At 54.1% G+C, this 15,719-nt stretch overlaps 3 protein-coding genes across 3 annotated transcripts; 1 reads left to right on the top strand and 2 right to left on the bottom strand.

Moving 5' to 3' along the window:
• Positions 1–611: 611 nt before the first annotated feature.
• Positions 612–4,012, top strand: NCS54_00022100 (Aminopeptidase; the record flags this gene model as incomplete). Its single annotated transcript, XM_053145876.1, has 4 exons — positions 612–868; positions 1,202–1,372; positions 1,426–3,354; positions 3,403–4,012. The coding sequence occupies 4 exons, from the start codon at positions 612–614 to the stop codon at positions 4,010–4,012; spliced, it is 2,967 nt and encodes a 988-aa protein (XP_053001851.1).
• A 1,219-nt stretch (positions 4,013–5,231) lies between these two features.
• On the bottom strand, positions 5,232–8,267 carry NCS54_00022000 (Hypothetical protein; the record flags this gene model as incomplete). Its single annotated transcript, XM_053145875.1, has 1 exon — positions 5,232–8,267. The coding sequence occupies one exon, from the start codon at positions 8,265–8,267 to the stop codon at positions 5,232–5,234; it is 3,036 nt and encodes a 1,011-aa protein (XP_053001850.1).
• A 2,076-nt stretch (positions 8,268–10,343) lies between these two features.
• On the bottom strand, positions 10,344–13,279 carry NCS54_00021900 (Hypothetical protein; the record flags this gene model as incomplete). Its single annotated transcript, XM_053145874.1, has 2 exons — positions 10,344–11,366; positions 11,414–13,279. 2 exons carry the CDS (start codon positions 13,277–13,279, stop codon positions 10,344–10,346), a joined length of 2,889 nt encoding a protein of 962 aa, XP_053001849.1.
• Between the last annotated feature and the right edge of the window lie 2,440 nt (positions 13,280–15,719).

Genomic DNA, 15,719 nt, shown 5'->3' with positions numbered 1-15,719 from the left:
AAGTACTCTGCCTTTTAATCCGCTGAATCACAGCATAAAAGGCTTATGATTATAAATGTAAGAGAATATATAGACTTTAGAGTATAGTTTATTTATTTCATATTTTTTTTTTTTTTTTTTTTTACTCTAAGTTACGTCTCTATATCCGTAGCCCGGCAAAGGTCTCGTTGCCAACCTACAGTATGCTATTTTTTTCTTGGTCTGGATGCCCCTCATAGCTGAAGCAGCCTCATTCCGTTTCTAACGGTTGCTAATGAAACGCACTACGCCATATCCATCCTGTCTTGATCCCAGACCCATCTGCTCTTTATCGTCCCATGATGCACAGTGTAATAGCGCAGTCATGACACAATGCACACGGACCCCACCGTCTCGCTTGTCGCCGGCAACGCGGCTCTTGGGACCTCACGTTGACCCGAAAATTTCCAACGCCCGCGACATTTCGAACGATACGGGACGGGCAACTACAAAAGTGCCATCAATGGGGGTCCCCCAGTGACTAAGAGCACGGCGAACACGACAAGGAAGGATTTTCATCACCGAAGTCCCCCCCCTTCTCTCATCAAGAGTGAACCCCGACCTGCCCAATTTGCGACGACAGTGCGGCCACAATGTCGTCGTCCAAGGGCCTTTTGCGACAGCTGGCTCAACGACAGGCCCTGTGGAGCAGCCCACTATCACCGGCCTTTACACGGCAGACGGCGGGTCACACGGGCGTACTGTCCCCGTTTTCTTCAGTCTTCAATTCCATCTGGAACACCGGTAATTCGCGAGCATTGGCGTCGGTTGCAAGCAACAGCAGCCAATCCGTCAAGGACTTCCGAAACCGCCGTGAAAATGCTCGGGCGATGCCGATCGGCGCCCGGAGGTACGTTTCAGCGCCCGCAGCCGCAGCCGCAGCCGCAGGAGTCGTCGGTGCCCCTCACCGCAGCTGGGCGACCCCGCGGTGGGGTGGGCCGTCCCTGCCGCATCACGCTGTTGTCCGTGGCACCTTCCCTTCCCTCCACCTCCCGCCTCACCTTAGCTCCTTCTTATCACGTCACCCTTTCTCATCGACATAAAATCTTATCTCTTACTCCTCAATTCTCCCCTTTCCTGTTTCTCCCAAGGGGCCTCTTTTCTCCAGAATCTTGGATTTATCCCACTCAGTCCAGCCTGGATAGCTCTGGAGCTACAGCTGCTAACTTGTCTTCGCGTCAAGCTCTCTTCTCTCTCAGATTCCCAACCGCTTCTGTTCTGGCCACGCCAGACTCAACCGTAACGTGAAAATGACCGACCGCGATGTTCTCCCCGACAATGTCAAGCCCAAGCACTACAACCTCTCCCTGAGGGACCTCGAGTTCACCAACTGGACCTACAAGGGAACTGTTACGTATGTCTCAGCTCTACCCCTCACTCCAGCAGCAAGCTCTAACAGCTGTCCAGCATCGACTCGGAAATCACAAAACCCACCAAGGAAGTTATCGTCAACACTCTTGACCTCAAGCTCTCCCATGCCAAGGTCTCCATCGACTCCAAGACGGTGGAATCCACCAGCTTCAACTATGACGAAAAGGCCCAGCGTTCCACTATCACCTTCGACGAGGAGCTCCCCGTTGCTTCCAAGGCTTCCATCATCATCGAGTTCGAGGGTATCATGAACAACGAGATGGCTGGTTTCTACCGCAGCAAGTACAAGCCCGCCGAGACCCCCGCCGCCTCTGTTCCCCACGACGACGAATGGCACTACATGCTCAGCACCCAGTTTGAGGCTTGCGATGCTCGCCGAGCTTTCCCCTGCTTCGACGAGCCCAACCTCAAGGCTACTTTTGACTTTGACATTGAGATCCCCTCGGACCAGGTTGCTCTGAGCAACATGCCTGTCAAGGAGACACGACCTTCCAAGGATGGCTGGAACATTGTCTCCTTCGAGACTTCTCCTGTCATGAGCACCTACCTCCTTGCCTGGGCTGTGGGCGACTTTGAGTATATCGAGGCTTTGACCGACCGCGAATACAACGGCAAGAAGATTCCCGTCCGTGTCTACACCACCCGTGGTCTCAAGGAGCAGGGTCGATGGGCTCTTCAGCACGCCCCCAAGATCATTGACTACTTCTCCGAGATCTTCGACATTGACTACCCTCTTCCCAAGTCCGATCTGATCGCCGTCCACGAGTTCACCCACGGTGCTATGGAGAACTGGGGTCTTGTTACTTACCGTACCACCCAGGTTCTCTACGACGAGAAGACCTCGGACCCCCGATTCAAGAACGCTGTCGCTTACGTCGTCGCCCACGAGCTTGCTCATCAATGGTTCGGTAACCTTGTCACCATGGACTGGTGGGATGAGCTCTGGCTCAACGAGGGTTTCGCTACCTGGGTTGGCTGGCACGCCGTGGACCATCTTCATCCCGACTGGCAGGTGTGGGCTCAGTTCGTTAACGAGGGTATGGAGGCTGCCTTCAGCCTTGACGGCATCCGCGCTAGCCACCCCATCCATGTTCCTGTCCGCGACGCCCTCGACATCAACCAGATCTTTGACTCTATTAGCTACCTCAAGGGCTGCTCTGCCATCCGCATGCTTGCCAACCACCTTGGCGTTGAGACCTTCCTCAAGGGTGTCTCCAACTACCTTAAGAGCCACGCATACGGAAATGCCAAGACCACTGCTCTGTGGGATGCTCTCAGCCAGGCCTCTGGTAAGAACGTGACCGAGCTCATGAACCCATGGATCTCCAAGATTGGTCACCCTGTTGTGACTGTCGCCGAGGAGCCTGGTCAGATCTCGATCAAGCAGTCTCGCTTCCTGTCGACCGGTGATGTTAAGCCCGAGGATGATACCACCACCTGGTGGGTGCCCCTGGGCCTGGAAGGCAAGAAGGACCAGGCTGGCATCGCTTCGCTGTCCCTGACCACCAAGGAGGACACCATCCGTGACATCGACGATGACTTTTACAAGCTCAACAGCGGTGCTACCGGCTTCTACCGTGTTAACTACCCCCCTGAGCGCCTCGCTAAGCTCAGCCAGCAGCTTGACAAGCTCAGCACCGAGGACAAGATCTCCATCATTGGCTCCACCGCTCACCTTGCCTTTGCTGGTAACGGCACAACCCCTGCGCTGCTTACCTTCCTCCAGGGCTTCGGCAAGGAGACCCACCCTCTTGTCTGGCGACAGGTTCTTGACTCTATTGCTGGAGTCAAGTCTGTCTTTAAGGAGGACCCCGTTATCAAGAAGGCTCTTGACAACTTCAGCCTGAAGCTCGTTGATGAGAAGATCGCCGAAGTTGGCTGGGACTTCCCTGAGGGTGAGGACTACCTCACTGGCCTTTTGCGAAAGGACATCATTGGTGTTGCTGTTGCTGGCGGCCACCCTGGGTAAGCCACGTTTATATCCGTTTTCTGATTCAATGCTAACATGCTTAGCGTTACCGAGGAGGCTCTGAAGCGCTTCGAGGCCTGGGTTGAGGACCCCGAGGCCAACCCCATCCCTGCTCCCCTCCGAGTTGCTGTCTGGCGCGCTGCCATCATGAAGGACCCCGCCCGCACTGTTGAGATTCTCAAGAAGGAGTGGTTCAACACCAAGTCTATCGATGGCAAGCTTCTCTCCCTTAGCGTTCTCGGCAGTGTCGAGGATGCCGATCTGCTTACCAAGGAGATTATCCCCTTCAACTTCAACCAGTCTCCTCCCTCCAACGCCGTTCCCAGCGGAGACATGCACGTTCTGGGCAACTCCGTGGCTTCCAACATCATTGGTCGCCCTCTCCAGTGGGAGTTCATGAAGACCAACTGGGATGCCGTTATTGCCAAGCTCGGCAACCCTGTTGTTGTTGACCGATACATCAAGATCAGCCTGGGTGCCTTTACTGATGTTTCCGTCGTGGACGACATTGAGAAATTCATGGCCGACAAGGATACCAAGAGCTTTGACCGTACCCTTGGCACTGTCAAGGACAAGATTCGCGGCCGGGCTGCGTACCGCGAGCGCGATGCTGCGTCGCTCAAGGAGTGGCTGGGCGCAAACGGATATGCGTGACTTTGTAAACTATAGATGATGATGAGGTGTTGAGCGTATCGGGAGGTGATACCATATTTGGAGTCAGGGCATTGGGTAGATGTTATGCCCTAGTTCCTAAAAGAGAGTAATAGGTCATTACAAGGCCCGAATGAAAAATCTTTTTGACCTGAATTCGTCCTGACTGCCTCGGCAACATGGATCTGGTTTCAACGTGATAAGCTGGCACGGCCATCCAACTACGGGGGTGAGAGTAAGTGAGACTGTTCCCAACGCCGGCCTTCTTTCATCCCATTGTTGTCAAGATGAAAAGGGCTCCATTGATGGTAGACTTGATACAAATAACTTGAAACCTGCAATTAACTGTGTATACTAAGGAGGTGCCTGTCAAGTTGCTTCACTAAATACGGTTTCTGAACTCCGCCGCCGAGGGGCAAATATCTCTGCTTCACCTTGATAGTATGGCTTTGCGACGCCTCTTCCAACAACCACTCAACAAGCTCAACAGAGCTTGATCGGTCTGGTGGTCTAGTGGTATGATTCTCGCTTAGGGCAAACCCTACAGCAACAGCTTGCGAGAGGTCCCGGGTTCAATCCCCGGCCAGACCCTTTCTTTTTCTGTGTTGTTGAGACACATGGATTTCCTTTTTGCTATTCTACTTAGGAAAGGTGATGATGATAGCTTATGGGGGACAATAAAACGAGATGGTTAAAAACGTACCGCTCGCTGAAAGGCTGAGCGTTGTTGCTGCTACCTACTGACCGTCATCCCCCCCTATTTGCCCAAACCTCACAGAACCTCCATTTTACATCACATCACATCACATCACAGCAGACGCAAAGAGACAATCATGTAAAAGGCATTTGCGTGGCAGCTGACATTCTCTTCATTCTATCGCTAACCCAAAAAAGAAAAACGCAAAAAACCCAAGGCTACCCATTGTATGTTGGATGCTTCTCATGAAATGAACCCAGACCATCAACGCTTTGCCTCCTCTCCCGACGAGAGGCCGCCACGTCTATGATGCTCAAAATATTCCCATCCCAGTGAATCAGTGGTGAGCCATATCGGCTGCCCCATTCCAGTACGCCTTGCAAAACGAATCAAGAAACACAGATCCCAGCATCGCTTCCCAGTGGAAAAAAAAAAACACAAATCCCAATCCCTCAAAACAAACGTGTAACCTCCCAGCATTCATGCATCCATCCATATTGCTCATCATGCATCCTTCGTCCTCCTCTAGGTCGACATGTCTTCTTGTTCAACCTTTGTCGCAACTGCATCCCACCACGGTCCGTGGGCTGCCCTATCGACAGCTCCCACCTTCTCCAGTAGAGCCGAAATCTCTCTAACTCGCTCCACGAACTCGGACAGTCCGAGACTGGCGAGCTTCTCACCGGCCGTGTTGGTCGCCTTGACCTTCTCACTCGCTGACCCGGCAGCCAGACGAGTGAGGATGTTGCCGCGTAGACGGGTGAGGAGGAGGCGCAGGACGGGCTCACTAGGCTCGCGTCCCCGCTCCGCCATCTCCTGGCTGGCAGTCAAGACCTTGGTGACGAGGGCGCGGAGGTGGCCCTTGGTCGCTGCTGGCATCGACCGTCCAGATTCCAGAGCGGCCATGACACCATCCACTGTGGTGTCCAGAGGATGGCCTGCCTCAATCACCGCCATAATGCGAGATGCCTCCGTCTTCCATGCTGACCGAACATCCCGCTTGAGCAGGTTCTTGCACTGAAGCAGCACCGCACCAGCAGTAATGATCCGTTGAATCATGGTCGAGACCTGGCTAATACGGCCATGGTCAAGACGAAGCATCTCAGGAACCTCCTCGAGAGGGGTAGGCGAGATCTTGGTAAAGATGTCGACAAGCATCTGTGCGTAGAAACGACTCGCCGTAGGTCGCGACTTGGGGTGATTGATACCCTCGGGGTCTCTCTTCTGCACCTCGGCCATGACCTTGGATCGAGCTGCTCTCCAGCTTGCCTCGGCCGCTGCAAGGCCCAGTTGGCCCTTCTCCACGTCCTCGGCAAACCTCTTCGCTTCATACGGGGCGGCAGACTCGATCAGTTGAGGTGCAGCGATCTTCATCAGATAGTTGATGTAATCGCAAAGCATGAGATCAATGAATCCATTGAGAGCCTCAACACGGTCGATGATATTGCCATCGGCCAACTTGTTTTGGATCAGGTCCTTAACCTCCTCGTCGCGGAATGGTGCGCACAGCTTGGGAAGCAGTGACGCCATGGCAGTAAAGAATCTCTCGTAGGAAAAGTTGCCCAGAGCAAACTGCCGTTCCGCCATGTCGGGGTCCAAGATCTCTCCGATGAGGTTGTACATGCTGTTGCCAGGCTTCAAGAGGCGCTGCAGCTTGTCCTTGATGTTGCTCGCCACCACGGCAAAGAACCTAAAGTTGGCTGCGTGGTCCGAGTCGTCCATGATGGTCCTCATCTGCTCGTACAGGGGTTGAGCGCGCTCTGCCTGCTGCTCCCTGTATTCGTCAGGAGAAAGCTGATACTCCTTATTGATGGCCAACTCGTGAACGACAACCCTGTTGTTAGGCAGGAGTCCGTTGAGGCCAGTCTTGGGGGCAGAGGCCTTGGCCTGAGCCTTGCTAGCCGGAGTGGCGGGAGGAGTGAGCGTCTGAGGCTCCGATGAAACCAAGCTGTTGGCCGTCTCGTGTGCTTCCCCTGCAGCATTATCAGCCACACGGGGCTTTGTGTCGCCAGTCTTCTTCTTCTTGGCGCGAGCCCTCCTGGCCTCACCGACAGCATCAAAGATGAGCTTCTTGCCCCTCTCTTGACCTGCCAGCTTCTTGATTCGTACAATGAGCATAAGCTGGTTATCCTGAATGCTCTTCTTGTACAACGCCGTCGCCGCGTCGTCGGTGGTGTCCTTGACGGTGTGGTAAATTGCGTCGAGCTCGACAAACTGCATGAGCATGACCTCGATCAAGGCATCCGAGTCTCGTGACTTCCATGCAATAAAGGCATTGTAAAAGGTGGCGTATGCCTCGGGGAGTGTGTTCTTCAGTGTCGGGGGCGTGGTGTATGCATTAGCAGACGTCAAGCGAGAAAGGATGTTCTCAAACGATATCAGCAAGTCTCGTGCCTTGCCAACCAAGTCTTGTAGTTGCGGGTTGGCAAGGTCCCCAGAAGGAAGTCGGTGGGCGGTCAGCACATCGACGACCTCTTCTTCGCCGTTGTCGTTCTTGGTGTTGAGAACTTGGTTGGGGTGGCCAAGAATAAGGAATGCACTCAGAAATGTGCGAACTGCCGCCATCTCTTCAACTGATCCGGCATCGCCCTCTTGGAGGCCGCATAGGCGGAGCAACCGTGCTGTGATGACAAGCACTCTGTCCTGCGCGAGTAGTTCCACGACAGTGTCAAAATGTGTGTCTCTAATGCCGTCCACGGTCAAGCCCAGCTCATTGAACTCGCGAATCATCCGCTTTCGGAGGCATCCACGCCACCACCATTGAATTCTGGCTGCGGCATCTTCATCCGTGAGCTTGCAAGCTTCTTCCTCAACCGCCTCAGGCACGGCCTCGATGGGCTTCCTGGTCATAACACTCTGACCCCGGCTCCGCCTCGAGGCATTCTTTGTTCGTAGTTCCTCCCTCCGTCTCTCGGCCTCGGCCATTCTCTCTTCGATCTGGGCCTTCATTCGGGCAATATCCTGTTCCCGCTTCTCCTTCATGAATTCAGCCACCTGCTTGGCCTTCTTAACTTCTTCTGCGCAGTTGGCCACAATCTCGGCCAGATTACGTTCCCTGGCTTGCTGTGCAGCGATGGCGCGCTCTTCTGACAGGGTGGTATCTCGCTGGGTCGCCTTGGCTAGTGCTGCCCGAAGGCGGACCTTTTCGGCATGGGCGGCCCTGTCGGCAAGGCGCGCCCTGCGGTCCTCGAGGAATGAGGCACGTCGTAGATGTTGGGCCACATATTTGCTCTGCTGGCCGCCGTGGTGGCTGGATGGCTGAATGGAAGAGCATCGGGAGTGGGCTGACGAGATTGAGTTTCGGCGCGACGAGGCCGCCGAATCTCTGCGACGGGCCTGGGATGGTCGATAGAAACGGGCGGCGATGCGGGGAGGTGGTGTGTAGATCCTCGGGTCCTCTTCTAGGACATCATCTTCGACAGGGGGCATGGAGAGATCAATGTCTTCGTCCATGTTTTCGTCTGAAGGGGCTTCATTGGCTTCTTCGATTGTTCGCGACGGCTCCGTCAGGTCGAGTGAGGGGCGCCGCATCGTGTCGGCGGCTGACGGCAGTTGTGACATGGCGACAACAGCAGTCGAGTCGATATCCGTATCTTCCGAGGGGGAGGAAGATGTAAAGATTAAAGGTCGAAGAAGAGCGCGCGCGATCCCGGAACGGGAGGAGTCACGTCCTTGTGTGTAAACACTCCGAGGGTCAGGTCGGTTGCGCGCGCGCGCTGAAAGCGTAAACGAGACCAAGGAAGGCCGGTTCGGTTCAGTCCTGTCTTGTCTTGTCCAGGCAACTCGGGGTGGCGCAGTGAGATCCGTGAGGTGAGGTGAGTGCGCGCGCGGGTGGTTTTCTGAATCAGCGAGCGAAACAAGTCAAAACGAGCCTGGCTGAAGAAGGGCCGCTAAACGAGTCCACCAAAAACTGGCACTGGCTGCGACGGATTTGGAGAAATGAAGGACTGCGCTGCGCAATGGCCCCCAAGGGTAGGTTGTTTGTAAAAAGAAGGGATCAGGTCAAAGGGCGAAGAAGGAGATTAGAATAAAATAGTAGACGGCGCAATCGGCGCGGCGATGATTACACAAGAGCCGTTGAAAAAGCCTTGGGGGCCCGACAAGACGGCAAGGTTTTGGGGGAAGAAAAGAAGTGGATGTTGTGGAATGGAAGATGCTGGAGGTGGAGGGAAGACGAATGGATGGAAGTGGTGGGTGTGCAAGCACAGCAGGTGCCCAATAAACTGCAAATCCTTATCGCCGGGTGCAGTCCAAATCCAGGCTGCCGCTCTTTCCACAGTCTGCTTCTGCTTCTGTTTCTGCTTCTGTCTGTTTGCAAGAATAAAAAAAGGAACCAAGGCATCCCATGCGAGGTGGGGGTGGGCACTCTCTTCTATATAATAAAACTGTCTGCCTATAATACCTTGCTCACCCTCTCAAGGCACTTACCGATTGATGACAAGGGCGTAAGGGAAGGTTCCAGTGAGGAAAGGGAAAGGGCAGAAAAAGCATTGACGTTTGGTTGTTGATACCCGCGCCTTGCTTGACTTGACTGTGCTGTGAAACTCTGGTGCCCCCCGGATGGATTCTGACACATCCTTTTCTTGCCGGAGGCGGGCGGGCTGCCACAGCGGCTAGAGCCTGGCTTATAGCGGAATTAGTAGGGCACTCCTCAGCTGAAGCCAAGCCAAGAGATGGAATCCCCCAGAAACAGCCCCTCTGATTATCAAGCCTCCCCCCAGACAAGAAATCACATCAGATCACATCAGCCTTGATCACTTCATCTTGTTTGCAATCAGGTCCATGTCCCTCCTGAAACCGCGCTTCGGGCCTCACGGATTACTTACCCCCTCGTTATCTATCTTTGGTAACCCGTCCCATCCCAGAAATTCATGCATCTCGATGCGACGTCATCACACGTGCCCCCCTCATGACGCTCTCCCCAGTAGAGATGGCGCATTCGACCGCGATTTGATGCGACTCCCCCCTGCTGACCAGCCTCCAAGCGGCGACCTGCCTACTATGGCACGCCACCTTGCAGCCTCTCTCTGGACGGGACGAATCCATTATCTAGAGCTGAGAGGAAACAAACAAGGGCTCGAGGTCGCCAATTACAAGTCCGGCATGCATCGTGACTTGTCACCTGCACAGAGCAATCAAATCAAATCCAGTAGTCACTTGTACTTTGAGTAGTGTGTGTATGCACTTGTATCTCTCTCTCTCTCTCTCTCTCTCTCTCATCCCGCCTCGACTACCTATGCAAGTTTCATGTTTCCAAGTTTGCATCCCCTTTGCCTCATTTTATTCTACTATACAGAGAAAAAAAAAAGACCAAGAGAACCCCCAAATCCCACTCACTAAGGAAGGGGAGGCTATCCAACCAAGGTCCTCATCCTCCCCCGTGGCGTTTTCTTGTATTTCCTTTCGTAAGCATCGCGCGCTCGCTGTAGTGTTGTGCCATTCTGGCAGAACAGAACCGCCATAAAAGACAAGACGCGTCAAGTCATTGCAAATCAAGTCAAACCGAACCAAACCAGTAAACGCCTGCCTGTAACCACCGCCTGCCCATTCCTGGTTGTTGCCTTTCCCGCCGTTTCCGTATGCAATTATGCTCCTGATGCCACTGTCCGATCATGATGCATCCTCCAATCACCTCCCTCAGTGCCGGAGGCTCCCGCTTCGTCCTCTGCCGTTGGGAGCACTCGCTCCTCGCTCATTCATCCTCGTCACCCATTCGAGAACCGTCTCGTAGCAGAGCACGTATTGTCTCAGACTCTGCACCATGCTGAGTCTCTGTTCTCGGAAATCCTCCACCGTCTTCTGAATCAGATCCACGCTGTCGTCGTACAGCCAGCTTGTGTCAATGGCCGCAGCGCCACGTGCCACTCTCCTCTCCATGCTGGACCTTTGACCGGGTGTATAAAAGTTAAAGTTTCTAACAGATCGAGGAGACACATCTCCTGTCTCTCCCATGGGAACGTCGCCCTCTGGGTCTCGTCCTCGCACCGCCGCAACCTTGGCTTGTCTCTGGCGTTTCAACATGTCGATTACGCTGTCCACCGTGCAAAACGTTCCCGTGCGTCCACATCCGGCCGAGCAGTGAACCAGCATCGGCCGCGCGCGCGAATCCAACTCGGGCTCGTCGTACCAGGTGATGGGCAGCTCGATCGGTGAGGACTTGGATCCCACCACCGATTGCGTCTCAATGGGAAGAGCGGACCGCTGCATGACATTGGCCAGCTCAACAAGCGCCAACAGGTGAGATGGCTGCGCCGGAGTGCCAAAGTCGGGCCACGATGGGAAGTGAAGATGCGTGATCTCCCGAATCGGATCGAAAGGATGGGCGTTGTGCGACAGGGCAAACTTTCGAACAATGACGTACGGGGTTTCTGCTTGGCCCTGCAGAGGCTTCGGTGTCGGCGTGGCGGACTCCAAAGTTGTCGTCGTGTTTGCGCGTCTTCTTCCCTGTTCGCCCATCGAGGCAGACGGAGTAGCGTGCGAGTCGGATCTATGCTTATCAATATCAAGGGACACCTTCTTCTCAGAAAGCGGCTTGAGCCTGATGGCTCCAAAGTCTCTGCCCTTCCAGTAGGGGTGGCACTTAAGCTGGCCCCCCTCCGACTCGGCAGTCAACATGACAATGACACGCACATCCTGCTCCCAGATAACAGACCAAAAGTCCTTGGCATTGTTAGCGAGGCTCTACTTGAAGCTCAGAATGAACATACCTCGAATGTAGCAGGGAGCGGGCCCTGGGTGGCAATGTACCGCTTGTTACTCCGCGAGGCCCGGAGGTGGCTGGCGTTGATGTAATCACACGAGCCTTCCGGCTTCTCCTGAAGCTTGACTCTGGCGTGCTCAAAGGGTAGAATGTCCTTGTATCTGTTCTTGCCACCCTTCTCAACACCGCATAGCTGAACTGGTGCGCGCTTCTCCTTGTTGCTGGGGTTGAAAGCAGCATATGCCGCCTTCATACGGGACTGTTCGTCGACTTCGATGTGCAAGAACTTGTCAGAGACCTTCTTTCCATGATCCGGCTTGGATGCCGCATCTCGGAGCCATCTAGGCAGAGAAGGCGAATCCAGGGCAGAAGGTCGAGAGACATCGAGTTGACCAACACCGTCCGCCAAGTCCATGTTTTGTCGAATATTGGCGAAGAAGGGGTTGACATCGTTGGTCGAGGTAGGAAGCATCACTCCGCCAATGACAGGAGCAATACCTCCGTGACCAGGCTTTCCAGGGGAGCCAGTCGCCGATTGATGGTCGACAAAATCCGGGTAGTGTTCCTGGAAAGAGTTGAACCCACCCTTGAGAATACAAGTGCCGCCAGAGAATCCCTCATTGGTGAACTTCTTGATCATGTTCTGAGCAGTGACGGCATCCCGCTTATCAGATGAGTGGGCATCGTAAACAACAATATAGTCCATTTCTCTCCACCTGGAGAATTTACTTGAGTCGGTTCCTGCCTGGAATGTCTGCTGGAGCTTCTGAATGTTAAAGGTAGCCCGCTTTAGAAGGGTGGTCGGGATACAAAGGTTAAGAGCACCCTGGATTCTAGCATGGGCGTAGTTTTGCGATGAGCGAAGATCGAGGATAAGGAGCCGATCCTCCTGAACAGTTCGAAGCATATCCTTGAGCTGCGCACCAGTAATCATGTGAGGCTGTCCCGGCTCCAGAGTTGCAGGCACCGTCTCGGACCGTCGAATATCTCGAGCATCGGGGGGTTCGACACGGTGCTCCATTACCGACAACCGTGGGTCGCGGTCCTCTGATCGAGTTAAACTCGTACGGTGCTGCGGTGGATCCATTGGGCGCGGCGATTCGAATCGAGGTAGATTAAGAGTGGGGAAATGGTTATGAAGAGACGATTCCGAATTGCGTTTCGACTCGGACGAAACATATGCTGAATCCTGTAGGCTTTCCGGATCAACATCCATTCGACTCGCCGGTCGAATGCTGGCAGCACTGAGACCGCGGCCAAATGGTGACTCTGCGCCGGTTTCGCTTCCATGGGTGTGCCATCGCGGCGGTCGAGGTCGCACGGGGGCAACTCCAGACGATGACACGGAGGGAATGGCGTAATGGCCAGTTGACAGAGCAAAGGACTTGCCCCGGTTAAGGTCCGCCTGTCTCTTGAAAGCCTCGAATTCAGGGTTTGCGTCAAGAGGAACCTGCTTTGGAATGGCTGCCGCGAAAGACTTTAGTGAGGATGATGGGCTCCAGGTATCCTTAGGGAGACCAGAGGAAGAGTCTCCTCGCTCATTGCCCGACTCGACAATGAGGCCAAAGTAATTAGGACTAGGTGCTCTCGCATCTGGAATGACGCGCGGTGAGAGCTTGGGGGGGTGGTTCTGGCCCACCGAGTAGGGCATTCGTGGAGATTGGAGGGGGGTCGAGGATTTTGTCTGCTTGGATCGCAGCGACTGAGGATGCGAGATTGTGTACGAATTTGAGCGTGAGTGGGAAGTCGGGACACCAGAGGCGACGGGAGAATGGCGAGCAGGTGTTTTCATGGTATAATGAAGACTTGGTGTACGGTCGCCGGACCTCGAGTCATGCATGGCGAAGGCGGTGATGGGAGTAGTCGACGTCATCTCCAGAGAAAGCAGGGGGTGAAGGAGGCTGAGCGAGGCTTCTCATAAGGCCATGGCGACAGAGGCTGAGATGGTAATCGAGAGAGAAAAAAAAAAAAGGTAGAAACTCAAGATGAGCCTTGCGAGGCTTAGAGGACGAGGTTTCAAGGGCGAGGAGCCGTCCACCAAAAGAGGTGAGGGATGTGGTAGATTTGAATAGAGATGGACGGGAGACGGGAGGTGAAGAAGCGGGCGGATGGTGGGGTCTTGAATCCCTGGAACACTTGGAAACAGGCCAAGAAGGGGGGCGTTTAGTCGGGGGTCGCCAGGGGGGGAAGAGACCTGAAGCCAGAGGGCTCGATAGAGGCTACGGCTGCTCAGACGGTAACCGAATTAGATGGGCTCTGACGTGACGGATGGACGAGGAACGGTAGCTTATACATGGAGGGTGAGGGGTAGATTTATAATGGGCAAGGAGTGCTTCGAGCGAAGGAGGGACGAAAAGGCGTGAAAGACGTAGGGGGCGGGTAGACGGTGGCGATAGAAATGGGGGGGGCCAGCCCAGAAGACGCCGTTACCGTGGGATGGCGACGGTGGCGTCTGACGGCCGATGACGCGGGGTGGAGCAGGGGGGGAATCAGTGCAGCAGTCGGTAGAAGGCTGCTTTGTAACGGACGGATTTGAGAGCAGGGAATTGACACGTTTAAGATGTTGGATAGATTTCAAATAGATTCGTGGCAATTGTTAAGGCAGTGAATAATCTAGAAGCTGGAGTATGAGCAGTAAAAGGCATCTACCAATGGCCTACCTAATTACAGACATCCGCGCGCAAGAAAGCCGAGTTTACTGACTTGCTCGTCAGCAATACCAAACGAGGAAACGCAACAAGACACAACAGCGGGGAGGTGTCTGCTTAAGGAAGAATCCCTCGAAGCTGTCAAGGGAAACCCTATCTTGCTCTATGCTGCCTGTGCTCGCTCCAGCGTGGGATGCGATGGAAGGGCGTGGACGCGGGGTGGTGGGTGGAGAGAAAAACGAGGATTCGGGATGCAAGCTACAAGCATTTCGCGATGGATGATTCCATTTTAATTTAATCAATCAGGCTGGCTGTCCTGTCACGGGTTGTTTTACCCCGATGGCTTTTTCTTCAGATGCATCAAGGGACCTAGGCTAGACCAGCAGCTATGAGATCTGCCCTCCCATTCAATCCTCAAGCTTTTCCAATGCTTCAACAATTGCACACAAGCTTCTGAATGGTTGCCGACGTCGATCATGATTATCCTCTTGCGCAGAAAAAAAACCCCGCTTGCGCTTCTTCGTTTTTATTTAACCTGTCGATCTCATGATGATAAGTTTCTGGTGGTGGCGTGCGGGAACAATAGCACTTGCGAAAAAGGGTCCCCGTAACCAACGGTTTCCCGGTGAAGACGGTCGTTGGGGTCACATCGATGAAAGGATGAGGCTGCTAGGGGGAGGGGGTCAGGTTGGGATCGCGTGTAGTAAAGATCGTCGCCTAATTGCTTGCTTGCTTGCTGCTCTCTTTCTCTCCAGTCCGGCTTTGCGATGCACCACCACCTTGGAACATGGATGGGTTGGACCCCTTGAAATCGGTAGGTTCGCACTCGCACACACCCACATTGTCTTGTTCTCCCCTTTATCCCTTTGTTGCTTCTATTGGATGCTGGCTGTCCAGCGGTGGGAGCACTCTGGGATGTCGTGCTACTGCACGGGGACTAGTTTTCCAGCCGCAACCCGAGAAGAACAAAATAACCCCAGTTGCGCCGTTTACTACCCAATTAACCCAGATTTTTAAGCGGTGGATGGCCCTACGGATGGCCCCGAGAAAGAGAAACTTGAACTTCTATTGATTGTTCTTGAGGCTTGAACCCCTTGGCCGTCCACCCCCTTGGCCGTCCACCCCCTTGGCTTCACCACCCATCCACACCTCTTTTTTTCCAGACTAACATGACTTTTAAACTTTGGACTGAGCATTCGGGATGCCATCATTCTGCTTTGTTCCCCCCTCTCTCATCCATGAAGATCCTTTTTTGTTAATGCCTCTCTTTCTCTCTCTCTTGAAAAAGAGTCGAGAATTCCGACCCCCTACCTCCCCCCTGTCCTCGTCCCCATGCTGTCACTCAAACTCGCTCTCCCCCCCTGGCCATTATATCGTCATTGCGGCGTCAGGGTCCACCGGAAAAAGAGGATCCCCCTGTCAAACCCAGGAGCGTGCATCTGATCCGTTTTTCCCTTTGAGAGCCCTGGGTCCAACCAGAAAAACGCGTGGCGCCTTTACCAACGTCACCGGCCCGCATTCACACTTTTTTTTTTCTTCCACTGTCAATCGATTCGGAAGCGCATTTTGCCCATGACGCTCTGGAAAACTCCGCCTTTTTTCGTCTTGTCCGCTCTCCGATAGAAAAACACGAATCTGCCCACTCAAGCCCCCCCCCTTCGCTTG

The sequence above is a fragment of the Fusarium falciforme genome, chromosome 1 (assembly GCF_026873545.1).
Source record: "Fusarium falciforme chromosome 1, complete sequence".
NCBI classification, from domain to species: Eukaryota; Fungi; Ascomycota; class Sordariomycetes; order Hypocreales; family Nectriaceae; genus Fusarium; species Fusarium falciforme.
The sequence above is the reverse complement of the archived record's forward strand: the minus strand, read 5'-3'. Positions and strand labels throughout refer to the sequence as shown.